General features: G+C 46.5%; 1 protein-coding gene across 1 annotated transcript in view; it reads right to left on the reverse strand.

The window, feature by feature from the left end:
- The window catches only part of GALNT17 (polypeptide N-acetylgalactosaminyltransferase 17), a 185420-nt gene that overhangs the window by 108412 nt on the left and 53331 nt on the right, over window positions 1-23677 (reverse strand). The window contains exons 3-5 of the mRNA XM_085240767.1: window positions 11329-11495; window positions 3306-3480; window positions 1237-1434 (exon numbers count right to left, since the gene is read on the reverse strand). Coding sequence (XP_085096893.1) covers window positions 1237-1434; window positions 3306-3480; window positions 11329-11495 — 540 coding nt within the window. The remainder of the gene's footprint in view (window positions 1-1236; window positions 1435-3305; window positions 3481-11328; window positions 11496-23677) is intronic.

Consider the following 23677-nt stretch of genomic DNA (forward strand, 5'->3'; position numbering starts at 1 on the left):
TTCCCACAGCTGTCTGTTCTCCAGTCTCCACCGCTGAGGATTTGGTAGGGGCAAACTGGAGCCCCTATCTTGGGCAGAGGAGTTTCTCTTGATGCTGCCATGATCCCCACACATCAATGGCATAAACCAAAACAAACAAAAGGAATAAACTGCCTTTTTTTCCCCCCCTCTTACTCCCACTCTTTTATCTTAAAAGGTCGCTATAAAACTAATGTACCTGTGCATATTATCATTTCAGAATTTCCTCTAATCCCATGCATAATTACATGGAGCACCACACCGCACCGGTATCCCATTCATGCAAACACTCATAAAGTGCACAGCTTTCATAGCACTGGGTGACAAAAAAAATAACTGCAGTCATTTATTTCTGGTCTGAATGCAGTTGCACGACATAATGCAATGAGACAGTATTTTTCATCAGCTTTTTGTTGTGGTCACTACCCATTCATCTTTCTCAAAACCCTCCCCCCCCATGCACGTTAACAACGTTATTTTAGTAAGCTGTTGAATTATTCAGCAGCATCACAAGGCTGTTGGCTCTGACAGCCCCTGTGCCCATCCTGCACACCCCACACCTGAGGCAGCAGTGCCCACGTTACACTTCAGGTATTTGGGGGCTGTCGAGAGGAAATAATTGACCTCTGTGCACAAAGCAACCCCAGCCTAACGCATTGAGCTGCTCTCCCTCCTCCTGCTGTCATACTCTGCTCAAATGGACTTGGCCCATACCTGCACTCTGCAGGCACAACATTTCAGAGCTGCCAGCCACGCAGAGATCAGTGTAAGAACAACTTAAGATCTATTCTTTCAGGGCTTGTAAAATGATGTATTTGCTTGTTCTAACTTTGCCCTGAAAGGAGATGCAGTTTTTATTCAAAATACGCAGTGCCTTTATTTCACAAATTCACACTCAGTTCATTATGCAGCAATAATCACCTCATTCCTTATGATTTCCAAAAACTGAATGCTGTAATTGAAATAAAGCACCTTCGTCACGTGCAGTTAAACATAAGACTGTACAAACCTACACAGTGCCCACAACTCCCAGTGTTTCTGCACACCATGGCCAAATAATACCCTTTTCCAAAGCTGTTCACCCCAGTAAGACCCCTCAACTGGTGACGTTACAACGTAACACCCTCTCTGAGCATCCAACCTCTCTAGGCTGGCTTCTTACTTTGTCTTCTCACGTTTTGCCCTATTACACCTCACCTAGCAGGCCATGCCACATACCTGATGGGCAGTGAGGGGTCCCCAGCATCCCACCAGTCCTTGGGGGGGCTGATGTACATGCACCACAGCTCCCAGCTGTATCCATGGGCTGAGTTCTCATAACGCTGCACCTCAAAGTTGTCCTGCTTGATGTTGTCTATGGAGGGAAGGATGACTCTTCTTCGGTTTTCCTGAATTCGTGAAAGCACTGGCTCAGCCCTGGGAAAAAGAAACAATGTGCAGGAAGAAATTTAATTTCTCCCCACGTTTGCACGTGGACACTGTTGCCTTCATACAGCTTGTATGCTTAAATAAGGGTAAGGAAATAAGCATCTTGTCACCATTCATAAATAGAAAGGAATGTCATGAGCACCTCTTGCTGCCATTTGGAAGAGGCACCATGGCACCGAAGAGATACAGCAGAACCCACACAGAGGGGCAATCTCACACTGCAAAGCCCTGGCCTCTGTCCTACTGACCCATCTGCCCCTGCTTTTATCTGCACAGAAACCACATGCAGAGAGAACACATTTACACAGCCAGGATTAAAGGTTGTTTCTAAAAGGCGCTGCCAAGCCAACAGGGAGATGCAGCAGGAGGTTGCAGTGCTTGCACTTAGCAGGGTTCCCTGTCTGAACACATCCCTTGTGCAGGGCTGTGAGCAGAGACAGGGACAAAGCCCTGCATGTCTGGGGCACTCCAGCACCCTCCTACACCACTGACTGCTCCTATGAAAATCCACGGGCGAGCTGAGGCCAGCAGCAGAAGCAAAAAACAATTTCCACAAACTAAGGCATTAAGCTGTTGAAATGAATGAAAGCTCTGAAAGTGGACCTTATCTTCTCCTGCACAGCCAGCACGCTATGCTTTCTCTGGTATGCTTGCTTAAAAAACAACAACAACAACAAACATTATTAAACAGTAATTCCACACTTGGAACTTTTTAATTTTCAAAATTGTCATGTTTTTAAACTGAGCTTTCCTGTTATCTTCACTGAGGTAGCAAAGAAATTGGACAAACCATCAACGAGGGGCCGGATTTGCAGCATGGACTGACTCTGCAGGCAGAACAACACAGAGAAGGCACTCGATGACCACCTGGAGACTCCTTCCATAGAAGAACAGCAACAGCAGCAGCTATGCAGTGCCAGAGCCGAGTCCTTGCTGCAGAACCACTCCCACTCCATCCCTTACAAAAGCTATTTCAAGAGCTCAGTAAATTGTAACTTTCTCAGTATACCAATAAAAGCATGTGTGGAGACTTAATGACCTGAAGAGAGGAGTGTTTAGTTGGGAATACAGATATCAACATAAGTAATGACTCCTAAATACACTCTTCTGATGTGCTGCTATTATAAAAACTCCAATGACTGCACAGAACTTTGTGCTGCAGAGTTGAATGTTGAAGCATTTTTATAGTGGATGTTTCTTCACGTTCAAATTAGACACAAGTTAGCCTCCTCTACATCTAGTTTCCTAAACATGGGCCATTTACTTTTTACATATGGTAGGAGAGAAAAACCACTCTCGGTTTCCTTTCACAATCTACACTCACAGAAACTTCAGCCACTTGAACCCACACGTTTCGGATCTCTCTGGAAAAGAGTCCTTATGAAACACCTTCTGTTGCTTCTGCGCCTCTGCACTTATTCCTAGCTGCAGAAGAAAACAAATCAATCTAAGACATCAGCCTCCCCCAGTGGGATCCAGCTGCAAAGGGCAAGAATGTGGGAAATGCTTTCTTTTTCAATCTCCCGCTGTCTGGGCTTTTTATTTTTTAAACTTACAGTTCTTAGGCCTAAGAGAACCGGAAATCAATGTGAACAGCAAACTAGAAGCGAGGGAGAAACAGGGAAACATCAAACAAGGGACTAGGAAACGATGACAGTAAACAAGAGCACCAATAATTAATATAAATAAGACCTTCCCTGTGTCATCCCAACGTGTCCCATTAGCGACCACTCAGCACAGGAGGAAGACGGGATTAACGTGTGTGTGGAAATGCTCCCACGCATCCTAACAAAACAACAGGCTGCCCCACATCAACGTCCCACCGCAAACACGCTGAGACCTCCTGGCCTAGCACCTACCAGCCAGCAGTGAACTCCACGTGGGCATCAAAGAACCCGGTGACATGGCCTGTGGCCGCCTTCCAGCCTTCGATGCGCGCTCGGATGAGGCCTTCCCTCTTCTGGTTGCGCACCACCTTCACGAGCCCCGGGTACCGCTTATTGACGTACTCCTCCAGCGGTGCCTTCAGTTCCTCTGCCAGGAGAAGCACCAGAAACCCACTGAAAATTTGCAAAGCCTCCACCTCACGTAACCCCCTGCACCCTGACACCACCGCTAGAAAGGATGTATTCACTTGAAACTACCTTAGATTTGAGTTAATGCTGTTTTGCATTTGCCAAACCTGATGTTGAATGGACTCTGATAGAATTAAAGAGGATTTGGCTTTATTTGGAAGATCTTCATCCTTTGTGTCTTAATGCTCATTGGAACAGCTGATCATTTAATTGTGTTGCCCAAGCATGTGCTGTGGCTGAGAACATGATGGAGCTGTCAGCCTGCAGTCATTACCAGCACTGAACTCGATGGTAGGTACAAGTTACACATTGTGAAAAGAGATGTACAGAATTTTTGAACCTGGGAGTATAAGAGAGGTTGGAAAGGCTGCAAAAAGCAGCATGTTTTTTCAACTGTTTGGAAGGGTCTCCAAAATCTCTACTGCCCCATTTGAGATTCTCAGTCCAAGGTTTGGTTGGAGGTCATGGGATTGAGAACCACCCCATTCAGGGACATACTGCAATCACCTGTCATTGTGTGTCACGTGCATCCTTCCAGCCTTCCCAGGGAGATTTCAACATGCTGTGCCCAACACTCCAAAAATAAAGCAAACAGCAAATAAACGAACATCCAACCACCACAAACAACAGAGAAAACTCTAATGGAACACTCCAGCTTACAATTGTGCCCTACTACATCGGTACAGAGCCTCCTGTTACAATACTCACTTTCTGTGCTGGGTTACTCTAGTGCTCTGCCTCTACCTCGGTCCTTTTACCTCCTGGTGAATCAGTGACATGCACAAAGATCTACTGATGAAAAGCGTGCTCTGTAAGACCTAAGTAAAACCACAGTGCACCAGCACACGTTGTTAACACCATGAAAGCAGTTCCTGAGAGGGTCTTTGATTCCTATCAGGCTCCAAGACATCAGGAAATTAAGATATGGTCAGTGACCCCAAGCGAAGGTTATTACCCCCAGACATACACCACTAATATAATCCACAGCATACAGCACATATCAGCAACAAAGCTATTCTTGCAGGAAGGAAACAGCAATCAGGGAGCAAATGAGTCAACAGCAAGGCCCATCTGCTGGGCCAGCCTGGGATACCATCAGAGGATACGGCAGCATTGGTTCCCTTTCCCTCCATTCCTTCTCCCAAGCACATAAAATGCGCTTCCTTCAGACTGGCATTGTTCCCCTCACATACCAATTTCCCCAAAGTCTCATTTCTCTTTTATGCCGAAATGGGAATAAAAAGAATAAAGCAAATGAGCCCCTTCCTCAACTCAAAGCATCTGCATCACATACACACATAACTCAGCAACTTCCATTTCATGCTGAGCCATTCGGAGAAAAACCAGTGTTTTATGGAGACAACAACTCTTCTGAATGGTTTTAAGGAGACAGGGACACAGACTTGTTGGCAGATGAAGCCCCACAAGCACAGCACAGCCTCTTGTGTCTTTTTGTCATCAATACTGCAGACCATAGCATTGCAGGCTAGACGGAACTATTAAAACCGTTTCCAACAAATTGGAATTTTAAGCTTTCCTCATTGAGGGGAAAGAGGAATAAACGTTTGTGGGAACTGTTTGAGCAGCTAAAAGGAGGGTATAGATTTAGTGAACCGGGGAGGAACTGTGTGAAGTGGAACGACGCCAGGCAGATTTCTGGGCTCGCAACCTCTCTTCTCTCCCAGTCTGTCTCAGCCCTGAGCACCCTGGGGTGAGAATTAGCTGCTCAGATGTGCCTGTGCAAGCTCTGGCCAGAGGAAGGCTGCACATCTGTGCTGCCCTTGGTTGGTGTCTGAAGCCTCCAAGGTGGGCAACAGCTCTGCAGGAGGGCATGGTGCTCAGCAGGTGTAAGCACGATGCCGGAGCACTTTGGGGATTAGGAGACTCCCACTTAGCGCCCAAACAGGTGATATTACCAAATAGGTGATAACCTATTGAGCAGGCTCAATAGTGGGCTGGGCTTTGGATGTGCTTTGCTGTCAGAAGGCACAGATCCAGGCTGGGATCCGGAGCACCGCTGCATTAGGGTTGGCAGCAGCAAACCTTTTCATCTGTCACCAACTTCAGAAGTGTTTCACCTCCAACTCCTGCATCTCTGCAGCATATCCCAAAGCTATATTAGGAAGGTTAGGAGGGCTGAAATAATATGCCAGGAATTAAGTGACTTCCACTACAGGGGAACAGCCAAGAGCCTTGCTTAATAGAGTCAACTTTCCCTCAGAGTGGCAATCTGGCCTTTGAACCTGCTGTTTTCAGTACTCCACACAAACTACAGCAAGGCTGTACAACTGGCTGCTGTTCTCCTTGCCTCTGCCTTATGCTATGTACTTGCAATGCTTTTGCTCCTATCAGCTCATTGCTGAAAGTGAGAATATCCACAGCATACTGCACCAGTGAGTAGTTCAGCATGGTACGCAGCTCAGAGAAGAACTCTGGATGCAAAGAGACAACCAAAAGGAGCTACGGTGGGAGCAGAGCAGCGGCTGCCCCACTCACCCTCATCCTCATCAAAGCAGTGTCTGTGCAGCCCATGTGCTCACAAGGTATCTGCGTGGGTCAAACTCCAGGGGTGCTCCTCAACAGCACACCCACATCATTCCTGAATCTCATTCGTTACGGAGGCAATCAATATCTGCACATTGAGGTATCTGTGAACATTCGGTCTTTGCCACTGCATGAGACATTTCCAGGGAAGTTCTGAAGAAAGAAACTGAACTGAAAATGCCAGCAGGTTCAATTTCAATCCTCCCTTTTGTTCTCCATCTGTCTGTATTGATCTTCACTGAAAGGCGAGTCCAAGAAACTAGAATCCAATAGACCTGTTGCTCTATTAAAAATTCCAGCTGTCAGCTGTAATGACTTATGTCATGTATTGCAAAGTGTTTTGTCACCTACACGAGCCTTTTGGGAAATTGGCCTGCCAGAGAGACAGAGCCACTGGCTGCCATTCCAAGCAGCTGTGTCACGGACAGCAGCCCTGAAGCAGCCGTAGGAACTTCCAGGAATATCCACTGCTCTGTGTTTCATGCTGCAAATCCTGCCCAGACTTTCCCAAATCCCCTCAAGGTGGGAACTACCCGGTGGCACACTAAGGAAGGAGCACAGACCAATGGCACCAGATGGCCAGAGGAACCGCACCTCCTCTACGCCCCTAAGGAAAACACGGCAGTGTTTGCCAGGCTGAGCCAAATGGGAAAAGTCTATGGAGGCTTTATCAGAAAGCCCACACACTGCAGGGCATATGGGTTAGGGCTGGGAATGCCCCATACCATGGGGCATAGGGACCTGCCTGAAGTGCCACAGCCATCACAGCTCAGGAAACTCCTTCAGTGATCAACAAATGGCCGAGAATTATGGCAGCGAGACTCAGATCCAGGTGAGCCTCCAAAGCTTTTCATATTTGTGTGCAAATATCAAAGAGGTAACTGTGAACAGGGGAGCAGGTGTGTGAACCAATTCCCATACACAGACAGAGGTTGGGCTGGTACTACTCAGACAGAGATAGAGGCAAGGCTGGAACACTGAGTGCCTTCAGCTGCACATCTCTCACTGACCAAAGCCCAAGAAATAGGGACAAACCAACCAGGCTCACTGCCCCCTCTGCTCCTTAACAGGGCCTGAAAGCACCAGTACTGAACACCTGTGGGACAGCACCAGGTCTGTTGCAATTAAGCAACCCACATTTACGTAGAGCAACTGGAATGAGCAGGCACTCAGATGGGACCGATGTCCAGGAAAAGCTGAGATAAGACCCAACTTCTTAGAAGTTTGCTGAAACCATTCTCTAAACCCCAACACGTGTGAGCCAGCCCTCAGGGGAGCACACGTACACTGCTGGTGGTGCTGCAAAACAAGAAAGTGATGCACCAAGCCACAGCTCACGCCTTGCACCGAGCTAAACTGCAACCCGCAGCACGCGCCCTTGGGTGCAGCCAGCTGCTCCGAGCAGCCTTTCATCCAAAGGTTTCCTTTGATACCAAGAAGTTTGCTTTTCAAAGAGATATTACCCCAGATTAAAAACATTAGAAGACAGACAGCACAAAAAAGCAGGTGTTGATTTAAGCGACGCACTCAGACAAAGTGTGCAAGCGTGAGATAACGCAGCATCTCAGGGGCACGCGGCCGCATCCCTCCAACAAGCTGGGAAACACCTTATCAGTGCTGAACACAGCCTGCACGCCAGCCTGGTAATCACACCCCTGCAACAAACAAACAAAAGAAACCTCCAAAAAAGTCTTTACAAAGCGTGACACGCAGCTCAAAGGGGAAATGGGCTCCAACTACAACTCCCCACGCTCCTTCCTTCAAAAAGGGATTTTTTCCCATTGCAATAGCTTTGTATCTTTTATCTCCTTGCAGCTCACAGACAAAGAATCAGAACGCCCTTGTTTATTAACTTTTCATCTCTCATTGCATAGTTTTACGTTGTGCAACATTGTTCTCTGAACGGCACTACAACAAAGCTGAGATCAACACTCAGCTCTCAGCTCCAGCCCTGCGACTGACTCCAAAACATGAAGCTGACCTGGAAATCCCAGGGGTCTTGGTTGGGGTTGGAATGTGATGATCCTTCATGTCCCTTCCAACCCAGCCGTGCTGTGATTCTATGACACCTATACATATTCCCATCCTAAATTTTTCTCTTCCTGTATGTGAAAAATGCTTTCCAGCACAAAACACACCAAAACACAGCACCCTACAGCCCGTGGTCCAGAGCCACGGGCTTCCATTGGCCTCCAAGTGTTTGCCCAGAAGTTACCTCCAGGAAACCACCAGGGTTTAAGGAGCCACTGCTTTTGGGCCTCTGCTCTCAGACGGTCCATCTTCTTTCTGGTGCATAATGCTGAGCCCCCAGACTTCATGCAGGCTCCATATGCCATAGAAACTGTCCCATGCTCACACCCAACTCTAGCAATTTCTTGGGCCAGGCTTTTTTCAGTGGTGCCCAGCAACAGGACAAGGGGCAATGGGCACAAACAAGAACACAGGTTATTTCTATCTGAACGTAAAGAACTTCATTGCTGTAAGGGTGCCAGAACCCTGGAACAGGCTGCCCTGAGAGGTGAGAGAGTATCCTTCCTCAGAGATACTCAAAACCCACCTGGACATTTTCCTGGATGTCCTGCTGTAGGGAACTGCTCTGGGGGATCTCTAGAGATCCCTTCCAACCCTACAACTCTGCCCTTGTCTCATTCAGTGGACAATGCACACGCACAGCTCCATCCTTGTTGGCATCCTTGGCACAAGCACTTACTTCTCCAGGAGTCATCTCTAAATCTCAGAGCTCATGAGAATCTATTTTCCTGTAATTATTTTCCTGTAGAAATAAATCCATATGTTATAATGACTTTGTTTGCAATATCTGAAGCATCAATTGAAAGATGTTACTATCGCTGCTCACAATTATTTCCTACCATTAATGCAAATTAATATGACAATATTATGGCCATTAATATTTCTTTGCTGTCATTGAGACTCCTTGATGATGCAGAGAGCGAGTGCACAGGTTCAAGAGCTATGTGTTGGTTTGTATCATTTCTTTTATAGAAAAAAAATCTATGTTATTATACGCTTGGGAGGAGCTCTCCATAAACATCTGCCAAGTTACCTCATTATCTTCCTTCAAATCCCCCCCTTAAAAATCTCATTTGTTAGGATGCCACAAAGATTCAGCAGCATAGCTCCAACATTATTAACTAACCCTGGTGGATAACAGCATCTCCTTATTCCTTGCCCCATTTTCCTTTCATACTTCCACTGGAAGGCTTTTGAGGACAGCAGCATTTTGGTGCTCAGGTTTTGTACAACACCATCCCATTATGAGGGATGCTCATCGATGTAAGTGATACATCCTTGTGATGGGACACAGATAGCACACTGCCCAGGCGTGCAAAGCAATTGGTTTTACACAGCTCCTCCACCCCTCAATCAGAGTGGGTCATCTCTCTGCACCTCCCCCTGCCTCGCCAGCTCCCACAGAGCACTGCAGCACAGGGAGCTCAAGCAGCACAAAAACAGGCACACAGAGGGAACCCTCCAGGAGCAAGAGCCCTGCTATCACCCTGCTAATACCAGTGCTGGTACAGCATTCCTGCAGGCCATCACCCTCGTACAAGCCACCAGGAAAGGCCCTGCCTTGCAATCTCAGCTGCAGATAAAGAGATTTCATCCTGCATCCTCAACACCAGCTGCAGTCTCAGCTTACTTGGGGTGGATGCTTTTTGAAAGGGTTCATTTCACTGTCTCCTGTCTTTTAATAGTGCCTCCAGAGTCCCTGACTGGATGTTAGTGATGCAAATTGCAGAGTGGAGGCTGTTTAGAAGCACATTTGTCAGTGTGTGGCAGCGCATAGAAAAACTCAACAATCATTACTAGGAGGTTCTCTAATGAAGAGAATTCTTCTCTTCACCCCATTGGTGTGGTTCAGTTTTGAGAAGGAACGTCTCGTTTTGGTGTTTCAGACTGGGCAATACCACAACAAGAGGTCACCTGCACTTTCTTTTCAATATCCAAACTGATATCTGAGCTCTGAAATCCCACAGCTTCACCAACGAACGTCACCTCAGCTTCTGCACCAGAGCTGCTGCGATTTTCATCAGCTGAGGAGCTGGCCTCTTGTTTCTTCTACTGGTAATTATAATTCATCAGCTTTCTATGGTGCTCATTACTGTGATATTTGAGTGCCTATTTTTACAGGCTTGAGTAGCTCGCTGCACACCATCTCATCTCGCTGCAGACAGACGAGCAACCTCTCAGACTTCCTTTGGAAACGAGCTCTCCTCATCCTGTGCCCTCCCCGTTCTTTCTTTCTCATCTCAGAATCCACAACCCGTGTCCATTATTATTATTATTTTTAAGTAATACCAAAAGCATGCAATGCAAATGAAGGCAGCAATCAAAGCAACAACTATTTGCTGGTCTTCATGAGATTTTAACTGCCCTAATGATGTTATCCAACTGTACACTGGAAGAACAAATCTGGGAAGAATCCAAGACCGAAAACGTTGCCATATGAAATTAAACACGCTGCAAATTTCTGCAATCAAAAGCCAGAAGGGAAGATATTCAGCAGTGCCTGTAAGAAGGCTGAACCAAAACACGAAGGTAACATGGGAAACCTAACATCTCTCTCCACGTGTTGTCATGGCTTGAACTTGTGTGTGCCTGGTGCGCTGGTTTCCTCCTCTTCACAACTCTTTCTCACATCAAAAACATCACATAAGAGGAATGAGGGTCTCTGCAGATCCCAGAAATTAAAAAAAAAATAAAAATAGGTATACATATATATATATTTTAAACTGGAGTTTTGTTATAGACAGGGAAAGTGAGGCACACAAAGGGGAAATGCAGAGTGTAACACCACTGCGAGGAACCAAAGCAGAACTGGATCTCTGTGCTCCAGGGTCTTGTCCTTCTGCTTCTTATTTAGAGGTAATCCTCTGCAACAAGCAGAGTGCTGTGACCAGAAACAAGGACACACCTGAAACCAGAACCTGTGAATGCTCCAACTAAGAGAAAGGTAAGACTGCTCTCTAGTTTCCTTTGCAGACTTCTAGTTTTTAATTGCAATTCCAATCAGTAGTTATTGCAAATTTTAACTTTGGTTTGATTCTGTTTCAGTTTTTGCTACAAAAGCTGAAGAAATGGAAAAGGGGGAGAACAGCCCTGTCAGACTGCAGGCTGCCAGCAGCATCATCACAACCAAAGGAAACGCAACGCAACGCTGCATGAGATTGAGGAATGCAAATCTGAGACGTGAGGAAATCAAACCCCCTCCTGTTCTGGTGCCCCACACCCCTGCACTAACCTTCATCGCTGTTGTCATCCACAAGGATGATCTCCTTCAGCAGGTGGGCCGGCGTGTGATTGACAGCACTGTGCACCGACCGCAGGATGACCGAGAGCGCTTCGTTGACGAAGATGAAGATAATGGAGATCTGGGGCAGGTCCTTGCTGTACTTCAGCTCTTTGCACCTGCAGCACAAAGGGGAAAGAAAGAGACGAGGTTAGCAGAGCATGCTGCAGCACTCAGCGCTGGGAACATGTTTGATGTGCAGCATTTACGGCACAGCACGGGCAGTTCTGCATGGTATTTCAGCTGCCTGGGTGTGACTTCACCAGCACTGAATAGGAAGAGATGGCAGCACCACAGAGCATCCTCCTGGCTCACCAAGGCAGGGTGCAAACAGCTCGCTCAGCTGAGGTTGTGTTTGCATGTCCATATGTCCACAGCTGCCAGAACAAAGGAAGCCTTTCCCATTTAGAAGGAAGCTCCGCTTTGCTATTCCATGTTAAGATTAATTGATGCTCAGAAATGAGTTAAGTTCTTAAACCACACTTGTGAACTTTCTCCCATCTGTCGTGGTATGAAGCGAATACAAAACAACCCACGTTTAAATAGTTTTAATATACATTTTAGCTCTCTTTATAGATTCTTCTGAACACACTTCTGTCTCTGAAGCATCCCAGCAGGGCACTGCTGTGAACCGAGATCTTTATACTTCACAGTCAGTACAGCTTAAACCAAAGCTTTGAGATCACCTCTCTGGGTCTCAGAAGTCATTGCTTAACTCCAGCTTTGGTTTGGTGGCTGAACATCTGCTCGGGCACGTTTCTGTTGTCAGAGGTGGTACTGGAGACAGAGAGATGCAAGGTGTTTCCATTTTCCCCACCAGCCTGCACCCCAGCCAGCAATGTGTTCCCTACTTTAAACAATTCAACCTAACTTGTCAGTTTCCCCCACAATAAAGAGGGAAGAACAAGAAAATGAGCTGTTCTGCTCCCTCTCCCCACTGAAGCTGGATTAGCCATGCAACATCAGTGTTCACAGAATTGCAGTGAGCATTTACCAACTAAATCTTGCCCAGGTAAGCAAAGACAGAACAATGCAGGATATCCAGGAGCAGCTTCAAGCTCGTTGACTCCCCAGCAATGACTCCGTATTTAATTGTGCTGGGTGTTTCTTAGGCAACAGCAGGCATTCTCTATGCTCCAAAAAGAGACACTGGAGACAGAGATTTTCACAGAAACACAGTTCTTTATGATTCCTCTTTAGTTAACAAGCATGTTGGCTGAAAACAAGGTTGCATTTCCTGATTTAACTGTTGCATACCCTAAAGCAATCCAAGCTTTCCACAAAAAAGAATCTCTCAAATGCTGAAAAACATCTTCCAGAAGGCAGATCTCTCTTTACAGTGAACACAACTGACCCTGAAATCCTGGCACAAAAGTCAGTGAGAGATTAAAAACCTGCTTTTCACAGCTGTCGGTACCTGCTAAGCTGAAGAGAAAGTGGTCACAGGATCAGGAGCGTTTCCTTCTAATGACTGCACACCTCTGGTCCCTAGGCCACGTTTCTGGGGAATACTCAGCATGTGATAGAAGTGGTATGGAGCAAAATCCAAAGCGAATCCTTTGAGGCTCATCTTCTGCTCACCGTTTCCTTCACCCAATGACTGAGGGCTGGAGAACAGCATTACAGGGAGACAAGAGGTCAGGAAAGGAGCAGGCACCTCAATACCCGCACTGTCCCTGTGCAACTCCCTGTAGGAGGCCGTACATAAACACCCCATCCTGGTTGCTGTGGTTGCAACCGCAGGAGCAGGGAAAGCAGCCATTTAAAACCAAGTTAACCTCAGGTGGGTCAGCCCTCTCGAGGGCCCTTTGGTGCACGAAGCAGCTGTGCTGAGCAGAGCTTCTGCCTGCAGCCAAACTCATTCATGGGCATACATCCATGCATGCCAGAGAGCACCTGGTGCTGTGTGCTCTACGGGGCCAGCAACAGGAGGAGTGCTCAGGTTCCGACCCAATTAGAAGGGTCAGCAGAGAGCTTGTTAAAGCAGCAGGAATAATGACTACAAGGAATGGGAAGTGGTTTGGTTTGCTGTTTGTTTTTGGTTTTTTTTTCCCCTTCTAAGCATTTTAAACACAACATGGACTGATCCAGACCCTGCAGCGCTCAGTGCTTCAGGTGAACTCAAGAGGAACAGCAGACAGGGACAAGTCCCAAGGTTCAGGCTGAGACAGCATTCACGTCCAGGTGACAAAGCACTTCATAGAATCATAGAATCACAGAACAGCTTGGGTTGGAAGGGACCCCAAGGATCATCAATTCCAACCAACAGGCAGGGCTGCCAACCACTAGATCAAGTACTCGACCAGGCTGTCCAGAGTTCCATCCAACCTGGCCTTGAACACCTCCAGGGCTGGGGCATCCACAGCCTCTCAGGGCAGGACAGTGAGAAACTCTCAGTGAAAACCTTCTGACGTCATTTGGGTGATTGCAGCCTCCAAACACAGAGCCCGGACCACATCCACGTTCAGGATTCAGGCTGAGCATCCAGGAAGCAGCACACACACCAGCTCAGACTGCGGCCTTGTCTCTTTGGGGACGTGCAAATTAGTGAGATGAAAGTGATCCTCTAGAGCATTCTCAAGGGAACATGAGGCTAACAGAGGGGCAAGAAGCGCTGGAAGAAACTGGCTGTCCCAAGGCTTTTGCCAAGCTTATTGAGAACTTGAACTAAAACCAAAGCAAACACATCTCTATGTAGGCTAGAAAGCCTCTGCAGATCCTCTCATCCTCCAGGAGAACAACTTCAGGTTTTATTTCTGATGCTCAGTTCACACCATATCTGCTGGTGGCTCTACTCCCAGCCCAGGAAGGATGGATTTCTCAGACAACAATTGCAAATACTTTGAAAACTTTTAAATGTAAATATGATGATGGTGAGATCAACATCATACATCCTTTCTGGAGTCACTGTTTTCGTAAGGTGAAAGTTCAGCACCTCTTTTTAACATAAATTTGCCCACTTCCAGTCATCCATCATTACCAAAGGCAATTTCAGAACACGTGGGCAAAACCTGGCCCTGTACATCAGGAAATACCTCAAACTGGAAAAAAAATCAAGTAGTCTGGAGTTGGTCCTTGGTTTCCTCTTTGCGAGATGAGGAACACTCCATCAGTAAAGCTCAGAACAATGCTCGCTTGCCAACACCTGTGAGCTAATTAGCACAGGTTACACAGTGACATTTTCCTCACTAAATCCTACTCTCTTCAGCTAACGTAGGCTGGCACCTGCTTGCAGGATTTATATCAAAATATCATGGATTAATAGCAAAAAGATACAGAGCCCTTACGGCTTTGTCTCTCATTTAGATCAATGGGACATCAGAGTAAGAGGCATTTTATGTCCCATTAAATCATGCTTGACTATGTCTCCTTAAATCACACTGACAAAACCCTCTTTAAGTTTTGCCTTCCCAATGCACAGCATCAGGGCTGAAGATAAAGCCCAAGCTGAGCAACCAGTGGGAAGCATCACTTCTCCTCCAACAGTAGGAAATGGGGTTTTACTCCACCCCTGGTCCTCTTCACCTTTCTTTGGTCCAAGATCTTCATTCTACACAAAAGCCTGACTTTGCAATCAGGAGCATGTGGAATAAAATATATTTACAGGGAGGCTTTTTTATTTTTTCATTTTTTTTTTACAGAGACAATTTTATGCATGAAGCCATTGGGAAACAAATGAAGGATGAGAAGAGGAGGTGGGGGAAGGGCCGAGTTTATGGGGAACAGCTTGGTGTGCGTCAGGCTGCATTAATCAAGTCAGCACATTTCCAAACAACAACAACAACAAAATCAAGTTGTGCAACAGTGACAGCGTGCTGCAGGAAAAACAGCACCCAGACACAGCCGGAGCCCAGGAGCAGTGGGACAGCCTGCTCCCACATCACACCACTGCCACCCAGACCCCGTCGCCACGGATCCCAGCCATGGCACCAACTGACTGCAGAAGCAATCTGCCTCCTCCTGCAATACTCCTCGCTCAGCTCATCCACTCCTGACAGCACGCACATCTATTTTCCGCACTACCTCAAATCATTACGGCCATCATTTTTTCCTAATTTGTCCCAGCTGTACCGCCTGTGAAGTCCTTCCTCCCCAATCCATATATAAATATGCCTACCCAAATTTTACGTGAAGATTAAAAACCATTAAGCAGAAAGTATAGCTGTTCTCACTTCTAGCGAGAAGGCAGAACTCCATAAATTTGAGAAGTCTGCTCTGGATGGGATGTGCCATGGGTTTCAAATAGGCTCCATGTTTTAAGGGTAATACTTGGATCTAGTAAAAAATAAAAATAAAAATAAAAAAAACAGAATTCAACAGGCTGTCTGAAAACAATCCATCCAGAACCTGAATTTCCTAGTGATCTATTTCTAGAGAATCATTTCCATTCTCCATTCACCACGGATTATCAGTCTGCAGCCATCTCTCCAACCATGTGATGAGGATGCAAAAAAAAAAAAAAAGCAAGGCAGAGATTTTGGTGAAAACCCAGAGACAGATGAGCTGGGAGAAGTGTCAGATGGTAAAGAAATAGGAGAGAAATGCCAGTGAAGGAAAAGTGTCTGCTACTGCAGGCACAGAACCCAGATGGTGCTATTAAAGCCCCATCAGCACAACCCATTCTCCAAAGGTCACTTCCAGCTCTGCATTCAGCTCTGTGCCCTGCTGCCTGGGATGCTGCCACATCAACAACGGAAGGCAAACGAAGTGTTTAAAAACATCAATGGAAAACCAAATCTTCTTGCAAAAGGAAGCACTCAGACATGCCGTGCAGCATGAGAGAAGCAGCACAGGGAACTGGGCAGGACCTGGTGCCAGCCAAATCAAAGCCTGCTAAGAGACAACTGCAGCTTACCCTAAGTTGCATGTTCGGTTCTTAAGCACACAGCTGGCCAGTCACTGACGGACAGAAAACACTGGAGGAAAGCCAGAGGCAGTGCATGGGGTCATAGAATCATAGAATCACAAGGTTGGAAACGACCTGCAAGGTTATCTAGTCCAACTGTCCTCCCATTACCATTGCTACCAGCACTTGCCTGCCCTTGGTTCCAGCCTGACCCAAATGAGCAGCACTCGAGGACCCTGACCAAACGCATCCAATGAGCACACAGTGATCTGGTGGCACCACGTCCCTGGTGCAAGCCATTAGCAAGGTAAGTTTTCCAGATAAAACATAAGCAAGTCCAGTCATAAGCATGCCAGCTGCTGTGGATCCAGCTCAGGTACCACCACTGCAGCCTGCCGAGGGAAAGAGCTCCTGAGTCCATGTGCTGTGTGGCAGGGCAGAGAGCAGGCACAGGCAAGAGTTCAAAGCCTCACCCCCTCAGACAATGCCAGACAGCATCAGTACTTACTCGTCTTCAACATCAGTGCAAGGTAACTGTTGACACGAGGAGCAGCACATCCTATTCAGAGATTTAAGTGCAGTGCAAACTTTAAGTTTCCCATTTCCACAACAGCAGGAACGGTCACTACTTGACAGATGGAGAGGTGATGCAGAATAATGCATGCAATTGCCCAGAAATGAATTACTAGCAGGCCAGGAACCCAGAAGTCTGCCGCATAACCTTTTTATCACTTTAAAATAAGGTTATTTCTTACTTTCCCCCTGCTGTTCAGCTCTCCCCAGCCTCCTCATCGCTCTGTGTCCTTCCCCCAGCAGGAAGCAGGTAAGATTTCCCATACAAAGGACAGACACTGCATTACCAAGCAGGACTGGCTCTGCCTTGGATGGATGTCAAGTATGAAAAACACACACATACGAAAAGGTCAACAAAATAACAGTGGGCTGCTTTCTTGCAGCCATTGGAACAGTTTAATTGGTCTGACTAATGGCTGTCACAGGGCGAGCATCACACGAGGTAAGTTTTGGGAGCACAAAGAGCTCCCAATCCTCTGAAGTTAGGAGGCACAGATAGCCACACACCAGAAGTGATAGACTTGCTGCTTCGGCTGCCACAAGGCAGAGGGGCTCAGCAGAGAAGCCCTCCGTGCCAGCCTTCCAGGAGTTCAGACTGATGGATGAGCACTGTCTCTGTCTAATGGCTACATCATCATTAGCTCTGACTCCACGCCATTACTCATTTTTTAAGAAATGCCCTTCAGGTCTGCTCAATGCACTGCTCTGGAGGTGCAAAACACACACATCCTTTTTGGGATTCCAGCATCAGAAACTACCATGAAGAAGGACAAGCAGCCATGCCTGCACAATGCCCTACAGTTCTACCCACAGTTCTTTCTGAAGTTACCCCTTCATCTACTGATGGGGGAACGACTGGATCACGTTGGAACAGGTTGCCCAAGGAGGCTGTGGATGCCCCATCCCTGGAGGGACTCAAGGCCAGGCTGGATGTGGCTCTGGGCAGCCTGGGCTGCTGGTTGGTGACCCTGCACATAGCAGGGGGTTGGAACTGGATGAGCATTGTGCTCCTTTGCAACCCAGGCCATTCCAGGATTCCATAATATGATCCTCCCCATCTCATATGCGTGATCCAGCCATAAGACATAAACTGGATAAGTATAAAAATTCATGCTGGTGCCTAAAGAGTAAAACAAAGCAGACAAGGACTTTAGTGGCTTTGATTATAGAGACCACACTTCTTCATAGAAGACCTCAAAGACTGCTTTTTCACAGATTTCCTCCTCTCTTTCTTACCAAAGTGGCTGGAGTTTTTCTTCTCCTTTATTTTTTACTTTTAATTCTGAGCATCCAGAAGTTCCTAATTCTCGTTCTTGAAGTTAGTTATTAATCATTTCCTTGCTGGCCATCACACAAAATAAATCCAGCTAACGTGCTTCTCATAAGCTTATCCCTCACTGACATTTCATTCTCGTACAAGGCTTGAGGGTTTGAATATTTAAATAGGCAAATATTCTTTTGATTAGTAGAATAAATGATTCTTGTTACTTACAGCCCTTAAAAACAGTAAGCCTCGTGAAAGTGTTCAAATATGTTGGCACAGCTTTTACAGGATTTTGTAGATTTTCCTGCAAAATGTGCCTCGGCAGCAGAGAGAGTTCAACTTAACAAGCTCACATGCTTTTAAATGCCTCTCCTACAATGACATATGGAGTTGCAACATTAAAGCAAAGGTGCAACGAAGTCAACTTGTTTAGAATTTCTGCACATTAAGTTGAATTCTCCCCAAAATTACTATCACACAGATTACAACTTGGTCAAGCTCTTATAAAACCAAGCTGGAGCCAGCATCATCCTGCAAATAAAAGAATCAATAGATCTCTCGGCACCTAGGAAGCTTGGATCACTGGTTCCAAGACTGCAGTGTCAGAGCAGTGACCTTGTAAGACATTTTAACCCATTATACAGGGGGGGACCCAGGCTCTTTCTGTGGAGAAGGGCCCCAAGAGCCTACAAAACACATGCATGGTTTGTAATCCTACAGCTGGTCTTTGGGTGCCTATCACCAGACCTATACTTTCCAGGATAGCTCAATTAATGATGTCTGCTGTCTCTGCTTCTCGTGTAGAGCCCTGGGCTCTTCACCTGCTCCTCATCTGTCCCATAAGGACAAATCGCACAGCCTGGTGCTTTTGTCCCACGTGGCCACGTTGCAGGGAGGTGAATGTGCCTCCATTCTCCACATCTGGACACTGTGGAAGCCCACAGCACAAGTGATCTGTCAAGAGACCTCAGAAGGAGGAGGCTGCTCTCCTCTTAATTAAGGCATCGATGATTTAAGCACCACTTCATGCCACTCAAAGCTCCTGTTATCAACCCTTTAAATGAGGAACTGCAGAAATCAGGCAGCCACCCCAAGGCCACAGGAGGTCAGTGGCACTCAGGAACAAAGCCCACAGGTCGTGCAGCAATGGCAGTGCCAACCTGGAGACCTACCTGCAATCCTGGGCAAAGCCCAACAAACACAAAGAACATCTACGAGCTCTTTTATTTTTCGGTCAGTCTGTTATGTAAATGGTCCCCTTAGAACAGGGCTGAATATTGCCAAAATATGCATGGATCGAAGGAAGAGGCTGTGAAAATGGCATTCTACAGGCTGCTCCCACCAGGAGATGAACAGATCCAAGCTCCAACTCGGGACATATGGGCACTGAGCCAGTCAACATCACAAGCAGAGGAACACTGATGCTGCTGGAAAGGAGCAACCAAATCCTCCACGTTATGAGCTCGTAAGTGCTAAGAGATCACCGTGTGAAAGGCAGTAATGTAAAGCAGTAAATTAACAGTGTATGCTTTGACACTCTCTATTACAGGTGTCACCTACCTGTGCAGCTGATCATGTAGACACGATGCTGGATGTGGCTAATTAACAGGCATTCAGACCAAGTCAAAGCTCCCGTTGAGGTCAGTGCAGAAACAGTGGCACTGCCAAAGGACGACTTCACCCACTTTGCTCTCCTGGAAGTACCTGGCTGCCTTGCTCACGGGCTGATGCAGCTATGTTTGGGAGCAATGCCTCTCCTCTCCCTTGATCCCAGACAGACCTCGGCTGAACTTCCACCAGATGGACACATTCCAGGAAGCAAACCCTCATCGAGCCCCTCAAGCCATGACCCCATGGTGATGACAATCGCACCCCACCACCAGCTGCTCAGCCCTGCTTAGACATGTTGGGACATAACCAAATGTAGCATGAAATCCTTGCTGTACTGCCTCATCTTAGGAGCTTCTTACCAGAACAGATCTCATGGAACTCAAGCTCTTGCTGTCCCCTGTATATACGTAGGGCAGTGAATAAGCAAAGTGGCTAATACAGCCTGGAACAGTGGGTAGAACAACGCCATTGCTCCATGCAGCATAAAATGATGCATTTAAAAAGCAGCAGCTGATTTTTAGAGATAACTTCCTTTTTCTTTATGGCTGATCCAACCTTTTGAACGGTTTTCTAGGCTGCCACCATTTTCACTAGCCTGGTCTGGTATTGAATGTGGACCTTTTTGGCCCTGCCTGTGGCAGGGGGGTTGGAGATTTGAGATCCTTGAGGTCTCTTCCAACCCAGGCTGTGATTCTATGTGACTTTCGCCTGCTTCACACAAGACCAAACACACAACCGAATCTCATCCCACCCGCACAAACGTTCATGCTGGATATGTTACGTTTCTCCCTCCCACACCAGCTCACAGACATCCTCCTGGTCTCACCACAGAGAACTGCTATGCGCTTCGTGTTGGTGCAGCTGAAAACCTGGGAGGTAAACTCTGATGTATGGATGCAGCACTGATTGGATTGAATGATTTACTCACGATCGGGCTGCGAAGCACCGTGACTGAAACACAATACGTTATAAATCACTCCACAATCTGCTGCTGCCTCCGCACACGCTGTTGTGCCCAGGCAGATTCAGGCTTGCTCAAGTTTCCTTAATCCAGACAAATTTACTGCTTCTCAGCTTTTACTTACATATCCACAAAGGGTTCTGGCTTTAAATCTCAGTAGAAAAGCAAACACTTGCATGTCCTTCTGTACTGATGGCAAATAAGCCCAGGAACTGCAGGGACTGATTGCCAACAAGCTTTGTTCGTGTTCTCCTCACAAAAATAAAGCTTCTCCAGGAAATGCATTGATCTTCATTTGCTTTTTGTAAAGATTATAAACAAGCTCAGAAGAAAGCACGAGTTCAGCCCTCTATTCATAATGCCATTTCCTAATCACGGCCCATTCACTGATGGCTAATTTCAGTGGGTATTTTGCTGACTCAGTCACACATCTTCTGGCAAAAGGGATTATCGATATTAAATAAATTGTATCTGCCTTGTGAAGTAGATGGAAAAGTGAACTATTTTCTATTACCCAAGAATCTTAAGAGGTCTAACGCTATCTGATAAAGTTTTATGTTTATAGATTCAGAACGTAAGATTCTCATAAATTGACTTTCTGATCATTAAACCTCTAAAACTCATCAAGTTTCCCATGAAATCTCTTTCTGTTTTGTTTTGTTTTCCCAACTCTCACCTCATTTCCAGTAACCACTTCTCAGAAATGTTGTACCTTACATTTTTACAATTAAAGCACCAAAAACATGCACTGCGATTTCAGGATCTAGGTATACACAGGCATTTCTAAGTGTGCATCACTTACTCAGCAAGTTGTAACAAGAAATGATCTCCTAAGTTGTAAAAACAGAACGTGCAGAGCAGGATTTATTTTTGTGACAGGCTCTTGTAATAAAGTCATTAGGTTCAGACAGGTCTAAGGGACATAAAAGCCAGAGCCATTATGAGTGTCACATCCACTTACCCATCTCTCCCCACGCACACAAGCTATTTCACATTCATGAAGGAACAGAACACTGGGAGACCCTCAGACTAGGATTTATTGAATGGCCCCAAGCTGGGGACAGTAGGGAGGAAGAAAAGTAATGAGTTTTAGAATTATTTCAATGGATTCATGCTTTGTGTTGACTGTCTTTCAAGACACATTGCTGACTGCAGGACTGATCACCCACTCTGTGTCCCTCTGCCCATCCCAGCCCGCTCTGCTGTGCTGCTTTGGATGCTGGAAAACCAAATAAGTGGTTTCAGGATCGATACTTGCAGACAGCAGTGCTGGACCCACACCTCTCCCTGGCTTGGCTGTGAGTTTGCAACCTATTCAGGAGCTCCTAAAGCAACAGAACTGCTCTCTGAAAGGCAGGCAGATGGGTCAGCAGCACAGACACGCAGGCTTTGTTTCCTTTGCAGGGCACTTTAGAAGCAGCACATCCAAAGCTTTGTTTGGTTCACATATTTTCGTAAGCACAGCGTAGTCAGAGGTATTTATAACAGGTATTTTTCAGTGCAGGGGTTCAGACAAGTACAAAGCCAGTTGTTAAATTACACTAAAGCTGTCTTCCACCGAAGCACACATTTAACACTTATGTTTGCATTAGTAAGTGTTTTACAGCACACTTCATAGATAAAAGTCTTCCCTGAAGCATCATGTTCCAAACTCAGAACAGGGAACAATTCTGTAGTCAGCAAGGGAAATTTGACAATTAGTGGAACCTACTATGAGAAAAAAATGAAGGTACTGAGTGTATAAATCCACAGCCACAGCACTTCAAGATCACACTAAGGCAGAGTAACACCGCCAACAGAATCCCACCACAGCCACTTAACAATCTCCAGAGTTACCCTCCCAGAAGCACTTTCTTATTGTCTGGGTTAAACGGAGCTGCTGGGACTTGTAAGCGCTGCAGCTTTTTGTCACTTCTGACTTCACACAGAGCTGTCAGGCAAAGGATACTGCATCAAGCAAGCAGCAAACAGTGAGGAAAGTGTCTCTGTAGGGACTTCACTTGCCCAGCTTTCAAGAAGAAGAGTTATTGGAAGTCCAGTAATCATCTCTGCATACATATGTACGGAGATGCACTGAAGAATACAGATCCACACCAGTATTTATTCAGTAGCACAGTGGTTTGTATTGCACTGGCAAAGCGGTGCAGATAAAGCAGGCAGGTGCAGAATTCTTCCCTTGTGCAAATCAGGCAGAAGGCAGCAGGAGCTGCAGTATGGCTCCAGGACTGCAGGCAGCACCAAATGGATGCAGACATCACATCTCAGGCACCCGGTGCAGCAGGCAGGAACACCATGGGGCTTCAGCTCTGCAGCTGAATCCATTGGTGTCTTCGTATCCCAAACCTCAGATCAGAGACAGGATGGGTTTGACACAACCTCCAACGTTCCTTTGGAGAACACAAGGAACATGTGCGGCCCAGCAGAATTAAAATGCCTGAAACTACGAAGAGATAGGAGAGATCTGGAAAGACAGCATGCTTGCATAGAAAATACTTATCAAGCCACCTCTGAACAGCAAAAAGATCCAGCTTTGGTAAGCCCTTCCCTGAGACACGCTTTCCTCACACCACTCCTGGCACCAACACTCACTGCTTGATTTCCTTGCTTTCTCTCCCCAGTGATTTTCCAGTGGCATCTCTCCAAGTATTGGAAAATATTACTTTGTCCACGCTGAAGCCACAAAAAAACACAGACAGGATTTTTCACACACTGCTGGTTCAGGTCACAAGTATCTACTAGGAGAGAGGAAATATCCTAGCGCTGACTTTCTTTCTAGAGATTCATTCCCGTGTCCTCTTCAAGCGCGATTTCCTACTTGAAACACTGTCATAATTTTCCTCCTTCTCAGAATCACAGGACTGTCTGAGTTGGAAGAGACCTTTAAAGGCCACCAGGTCCCACTCTCTGCAGTGCGCAGGGACACCCACAGCTCCATCAGCGCTCACAGAATCACAGAATTACAGAATTGTAGGGATTGGAAGGGACCTCTAGAGATCATCGAGACTAACCCCCTGCCAAAGCAGGTTCCCTACACCAGGTCGCACAG

Source organism: Meleagris gallopavo, chromosome 21, assembly GCF_905368555.1.
Source record: "Meleagris gallopavo chromosome 21, MGAL_WU_HG_1.1, whole genome shotgun sequence".
NCBI classification, from domain to species: domain Eukaryota; kingdom Metazoa; phylum Chordata; class Aves; order Galliformes; family Phasianidae; genus Meleagris; species Meleagris gallopavo.